At 34.9% G+C, this 7,124-nt stretch overlaps 1 protein-coding gene across 1 annotated transcript; it reads right to left on the bottom strand.

Annotated features, from left to right (window-relative positions):
* Nucleotides 1–894: 894 nt before the first annotated feature.
* LOC130464424 (uncharacterized) lies at nt 895–5,515 on the bottom strand. Its single transcript, XM_056833967.1, has 4 exons — nt 4,915–5,515; nt 2,971–3,084; nt 2,750–2,861; nt 895–1,123 (listed from the first exon to the last, which is right to left on the bottom strand). Exons 1-3 carry the CDS (start codon nt 5,513–5,515, stop codon nt 2,857–2,859), a joined length of 720 nt encoding a protein of 239 aa, XP_056689945.1. The 3' UTR covers nt 895–1,123; nt 2,750–2,856.
* Between the last annotated feature and the right edge of the window lie 1,609 nt (nt 5,516–7,124).

The raw sequence follows: 7,124 nt of genomic DNA, 5'->3' as shown, positions 1-7,124 counted from the left end.
GCCTGTTACACTATAAATAGAGCCTCTGAATTCCGGAAAATAACACATAATCCCCACATAAAACCCTAAGCTTGAGTATTGACTAAAGCTTCTCTCTGTCCCGTACCCGCGATTGTCTGTCGTATTAACACACTGTTAAGCAGGCCCTACCCGCACGACTGCTCGATCTAGTCCCAGTACTGCCGAAGTTTTGTCCAAATATCCAGCCTAAACATACAGAAAAAACCCTGGAAGAAACCCGTCCCGTGATCAGTTAGTTTCCAGGAAGTTCGAACACTAACAGGAAAGCTAGCAAAGTCAAGTGGTAGGTGTTCTTGAGAACCGCAGTATAGCCTACGCTATACTGTAACCTGAAATCTACCTTTTACTGCTTTCCTCGCCATATAAATCTGTTCATATAAATATGTTTTATTAATCACGCCACTAGTAGAAAAAACCCTTATTGCAGCGGGCTTTTAGACCCCTGTTGCAGCGTACATCGTATGCTGCAACTGGGGGGCCTGCAACAAGTCTGAACTTGTTGCAGCGTACAATGTTCGCTGCTAAAAGGGGTTTTTTTGCAGCGTACATATGTATGTACGCTGCAACAAGTGCCAAAAAATTGGCAAAAATTTGGACTTGTTGCAGCGTACATATATATGTACGCTGCAAAAGACTCAACTTTTTGCAGCGTACATTTATTTGTACGCTGCAACAAGTCTGGAATTTTGCGAAATTTTTTTCCCTTGTTGCAGCGTACAATATATATGTACGCTGTAACAAAGCACTTTTGGCGGGAAAATTCTAATTTTGTTTAGGGATACCTAGAGTGCCTTGCACCAAATATAGAAACCTGTCAAAAACAATAATAGAATAACGCAACTTGTATAACAAATATAAAAACAACAACTGGAGTTTTGTATAATATATATCCCAAAACCAAAGTGCACATATTACATTTAAATATATGTTCCAATTTCAACATAAACATACATTTTAATATAAAATTTATTCTATAACAACTAAACCAACTCGATCAAGCGCGCTAAAGCCAATAATAAATACTTGCTGGTAAAAAACTTAGCCCATTGCTCACGAACCACATCAAATTCCTCGCATAAGGCGCAATCCTCGGAGTGTAGACCTTTACAAAAACAGAAATTTAAATTAAACATTAGATTAAATACAAATTAAATATCACATTTTAACATTCAAGAAACTAATGACAATGTCCTAATAGTCTAAAATGAGTCCTTAGGTTCTTTAGTTCAAAGTTGGGAGCGAAAATGTCATTTTAGCCTAAATATGACCTATAACGACCCAATGAGCATATAGGTGCATAAATAGATTGGAACGAGTCTTAGATCGTTAAAATTATGCATATTAAACATGTAATAAGTTTTAAATGAGTCCTTAGGTTCTTTATTTTAAAGTTGGGAGCGAAAATGCCTTATTTTAGCCTAGATATGACCTATAACGATCAAACAAGCATTAAATGGGTATAAGTAGATTAGAATAAGTCCTAGAAACTCAAAACTAAGCTTATTAATCATATAATAATTTAAAAATGAGTCCTTAGGTTCTTAAGTTCAAAGTTGGGAGCGAAAATGTCATTTTAGCCTAAATATGACCTAAAACGACACAATGAGCCTTAAATGGGCATAAATGGATTGGAATGAGTCCTAGAAAGTTAAAACTAGAATATAAAACATTTGGTAGGTTTAAAATGAGTCCTTAGGTTCTTTAGTTCATAGTTGGGAGCGAAAATGTCATTTTAGCCTAAATATGACCTACAACGACCTAATGAGCCTTAAAGGTGCATAAATAGATTGGAACGAGTCTTATAAAGTTAAAATTATGCATATTAAACATGTATTAAGTTTAAAATGAGTGCTTAGGTTCTTTATTTTAAAGTTAGGAGCGAAAATGCCTCATTTTAGCCTAAATATGACCTATAACTATCAAACAAGCATTAAATATGCATAAATAGATTAGAATAAGTCTTAGAAACTTAAAACTAAGCATATTAATCATATAATAAGTTTAAAATGAGTCATTAGGTTCTTAAGTTCAAAGTTGGGAGCGAAAATGGCACTTTAGCCTAAATATGACCTATAACGACACAATGAGCCTTAAATATGCATAAATGGATTGGAATGAGTTCTAGAAAGTCAAAACTAAGCATATAAAACATTTAGTAAGTTTAAAATGAGTCCTTAGGTTCTTTAGTTAATAGTTTGGAGCGAAAATGTCATTTTAGCCTAAATATGTCCTATAACGACCAAACAAGCCTTAAATTTTGTTTTTTAGTTGTAATTGCTTCGAATTTACTTGATGGGTTGTTTCAGTTTTATTAAAAGTAGTGATTCGACTATTTGCTTCAATTTTTATGAGGAGACTTTGATGAGTATGATGATTTAAGTGATGCTGAAATGATGAGAATGAGGCATTAATTCTCATGACCAAAGTATTGGGGGAGAGGATAAAAGGTTTATAAGGGCGATCCCAGGGATGAATAATGGTAGTGGGTTATAATTTCAAAGTGGTTCAAGTAAAGATGATATTATTTGTAAGAGAAGGCATTCTTCCATGGGGGTTCCAGTAGCGAAAACATTAAAGAGGGTGATGTATATTCTGGTTAGAGAAGGTTTGAGATGAGTATAATTAGATTGTAATAAGTCTTGGAAACTTAAAATTTAACATACTAATCATGTAAATCAGAAGAGAGGGTGCAAGAAAATGATGTGTAACAGAAGGAAAATAATTTCACCTGACTGACGAATCCGGTGTCAAGCATCCAATCAACAGGGATGTGAAAAGACTTGAATCTGTTGGCTGCTGATTCTTTTAGTCGCGACAGATTATAAACCCCGTGCTCTAATCTGTTTCAATTAGCATATCATGAAATTGCATTAGCTAGTTGAAATCAAAATGTTATACAGAATTGCAACAAAGAAAAAGTGAACATGAAAAATGGATGTTTTACAGTACCATCCACATCAACAATTAATCCCACTCTTGAAGTTACTACATTTCCAATGTCTCTTAAAGCTGTTCTGTTTCTTCTATCTCCTCCTCCTTGAAAATTATTATGTTGAACTCCACCTGTTCATCCAAGCACCCAGTCATACTCTAAATTGATTCAACAGTAAATCCAAAATTGTGTAAACACACATTACAGGTTCTACATTGAACCAACTATTAATTCAAAGAATCCTACTGTATATGTTTTAACCAAATAGTGCCAAGAAAAGGAGAAAAAAAAGAGAAAAAACCAGATGGTATAACTTCACATATAAATTTGTAGATGTAGAGCATTGTGATCTTAGTATACCTTCATAACAGATAGACATCCTTGTATATGTTTTCACAGGTTGTCACTGAGTCAGAGCATTGAGGAATTTTCACAAGTACATGCACACACAGTCTCACTCCCACCCTCAAACAAACACATAAACACACAGACACACACGCACGTATAAGCATATAGTTCATACAATATTCTTTAGCAAAATAACATCGTACTGAGGCAGGATCAGACCCTCTTGCCTATCTGCAAGAAACAAATTGACATGAATACCAGAATAATAGCTACCTCTAGAAGAAACAAATTGACATGAATACCAGAATAATTCAACGTATGTGTTAAAATCCTTACAAATTTGCAAAATTAAGGAGAAAATTCAACAAACACTAACAAAGCAGAATCATGAGCCACAAGTTGCAAATCAAAATAGTAAAGAAAAAATTGTCAGGTAAAGTGATAACTGGATTGGATGACAAGGATGATGGGTGTGAAAATCAGGAAGTAGAATACTCTAATGTGAAGAAATTGTCAGGTAAAGTGGAGACGAGAGTAATGACTTGTTAATGCAGGATGGTCTTGTTCTCACCATACATAGTATGCAAAGGGTGGCTAAATACCTTTTGACTGCTAGAAAAGCTTTGTCAAATGAAAAATATACTTCTGATATCCTGCTCCAATTAGTAACCGTGAATGGAGGATATCAGAATTATATTTATCACCGTGAAATCCCGTCTAAACAAATCCTTGGTGAAGCGTGAAGCGTGAAGCAACTTCTTTTGATAGTACTAAACACATAAGTTCTGTTGCAGCAATACAGTTCTAAAAACTGTATTGTGAACTGTTTCACTTATTTTTCTAGAACCTTGTAAATCACCAACAATGAATCAAATTGGTTTGCCATTATGAAAAGAATTCTAACATGGACAGAACACAATTTAAATAACTAAAATTCAGCTAGATGTGCATAATACCAAGCTGGAACGAATTCGTGCAGACTTACTGAATCCAAATGGTCGAAAGAAAATACTGATATTTTCCCTCTAAAAATGAAAATACTGATCTTTGAGTACATGGACTTCAGAACATGCATTCTTTTCTATTCCCTAATTCTTGTCGTTTTATCCTACTTCTCTTTCTCCAAACTTGTTAATTTTCATTACCAAGAAATACATATTTTCTTCTTTTTGGATAGGAATAACCAACAAATCTACTGCGTACATTAACCTTAAACAAGGCAGTGTAATGGCAATCCATGGCCTACCATAACCCAACAAGTAACCACAATAACAATAATCGTATAATCATGTATGTATATGTGACACATACGTGATATTTTCATAAATTTATTCTACAAAATAGGGGGGACCAAAACCTTAATTCACAGATTCATTAACATTGATTTCAAAATAACACAGAAGGAAGCTATTCATTGAATCATTGCCAAAAAAAAAAAATTAACATTGAAGTTAGATGAGAACATCATCAAGCCATCAATACAGCTGATATACAGAAAGATACTAGCTAGAGGATTGGTAAAGGTATTCAAGTAATAAGAACTGAAATATTGTATAAACTAAAAACAAAGGTAAGTAAAAGGGAATTTAAACAAACCTGAGACTCCTGAATACCTGTAAGTGATTTGCAGAAGTCAGACAGTAGATTATGATGTGTAGGTCGCACATACATCTGAAAACAGTCCTCCAATTGGCCAGTTCTACTGTTCACAACCACGGATGGGAACTCAATTATTTCCTGTGGGTGAGAATTCGTTTCTTTATACACATCCTCAGTCAACCCCATCTCCTTCATCTTCTTCTTCCTGTAACTGCGTTTCAGCATCTTGAATGCCTCAATCGTGTCCGGGTTCTTCAATGCTACTTCCTCCCCCTCATTGAGCGATTTTCTGGCGAAATCCGCCCCAGGAGAGAGAATCTCCTCCCATGGCGCCCAACCTCGTTCGACCCAGTTCAGCTTTGGGGCTTCTTCCTCGGTTTCGGTGTCTTTCGGGAAGAATTGCTCGAGGAAGGTCTCGTCGACCGGGAATTCATCAGAAGCGTAGGATTTGGGGGGAATTGAGAGAAGGGGAGAGGAAGAAGAGAGAAGAGAGAAATTGGGGTGGAAATTAGGGTTATGGAAAACGGGAATGCTGAGCGGATATGATTTTCGAATTTGGGATAAAATGTTAATTTGGTCTGAATTAACTTTGCAGCGAAAAAAAAGTTGCAACATGTTATTGTAGGGGGCTTTTACATGTACGCTGCAAAATAAAAGGGTTATTGCAGGGGGCTTTTACTCTGTACGCTGCAAAAAGCTCTTTTGCAGGGGGCAATTAATTTGTACGCTGCAACAACCCTTTATAAGGTTTGACCCGCGTTGACCTACTGGTTGTTGAAGCGTATTAATACATGTACGCTGCAACAAGGGGGCTGCAACAAGGGTTTTTTCTACTAGTGCGCCTAAATCAGATAATCTCTAGACAAACCGGTTTATTGATAGGTACCTTGATATAATTTAAACCACTTCTTGACATTAATTGTTTAGTTAATTATCTGTGCATTAAAATCAATCCAGATTAGTAATGTAGTCTAACGCATATCCCTTTCGTCGTCGCATTGAACTAGTAAGGACCACCACATGGGCTAATGCCGGGCACTCCTCGTATTAGTAAACGTCCCTCGAACTCTCCATCTCTACTCCGCTGGATGTACGTTGAGCTGTAATAGCCCTAATTTACGAAGTCCGTAATTAAGTATAAACTATTGTTATTTTTAATTTAATTATGCTCTTAATTTTCTTTAAAATTTGTTTTGAGAATATGCCTATTGTTAAGATAAAAATTTTCACTTTTGATTAATTAGTGTGAAAATTCTAATTTATGAGCCTTGATATCAAATTTCTAAATTGCCCTTGTGATTCTAAGAGGAGTTAGGCTACCTTTCATTCCTTTGATTCGTGTCATATTCAAGAAGAGCCAAGATATTATTTCTTTGCCTTGCTGTCATAATTCATGCATCATGATCATCATTATCATCTTTCAATACCTCTCTACATTTCAATAAAAAACAACTAAGTTGATTAAATAGAAGGAAAAAAAACTCACCTTTGTTCCACAAATTCGTACACCTTACGTTCATATTTTGTCCATAATTCCTTCTTTAAAGTTGTAGCCCTTGAAAAGATAATCAGATTAGCATCAAAAATCACTTAATTTGGAGCATTATTCCAAGAGATAATCCCTTCCGAAACTAACTGTTGCTGCTGTTGTTGTAATGTCAGCACCAGCTCCTGTTTCTATTATTTCAAAAACCTTATGATCATTTTGAGCTTCCGTTCTCTGAATAATAAATGTAGATCTATTCAACCTGATGAATTTAGGCTCAAATATTACTCAATTTGGAATTATATTCTAGGAGTTATGCTTCGAAGAAATTTGTTGTTGTTGTTGCCTTAATCCTTTTGCCTTTTCGGGTTTGGGTTAAGCTTAAACAAGTTGGGTTGATTTATGAATGTGAGTTTTTCAAATATTATTTGAAGAATGATCTTGGAGTTATATAGATATGAAGATCTTGTATTATGGAAGTTGGTGTATGATTGTTGGATTTGAGTTAAGGAGTATGAAAAAAAGGACTATCAATTGAGGTAACTTTTATGTTTAGCAAAATTACTTGTGCCCTTGTGTGTGTTTTAATATGTTTTATATATGATCATATATCCATGGCCATGAATATCATGAATTGTATTTATATTGGATGATTGTTTAATTTGATTGATATTGTGAAATTGTTTGTGGAATTGTTCGAAAATAATTTGTGTGTTGAAATAGATTTTGAAATCATAT

The sequence above is a fragment of the Spinacia oleracea genome, chromosome 1 (assembly GCF_020520425.1).
Source record: "Spinacia oleracea cultivar Varoflay chromosome 1, BTI_SOV_V1, whole genome shotgun sequence".
Taxonomy (NCBI): Eukaryota; Viridiplantae; Streptophyta; class Magnoliopsida; order Caryophyllales; family Amaranthaceae; genus Spinacia; species Spinacia oleracea.
This window is presented reverse-complemented; position numbering and strand designations above follow the sequence as displayed.

What these genes read in the sequence shown, in the direction of transcription:
- LOC130464424 (XM_056833967.1), bottom strand. Translation starts at nt 5,515, where the DNA reads ATGTTGCAACTTTTTTTTCGCTGCAAAGTTAATTCAGACCAAATTAAC. An exon ending in CTTCTGCAAATCACTTACAG is followed by an intron (nt 3,085 to 4,914) that starts GTATTCAGGAGT and finishes TTGGATGAACAG; the next exon opens with GTGGAGTTCAACATAATAAT.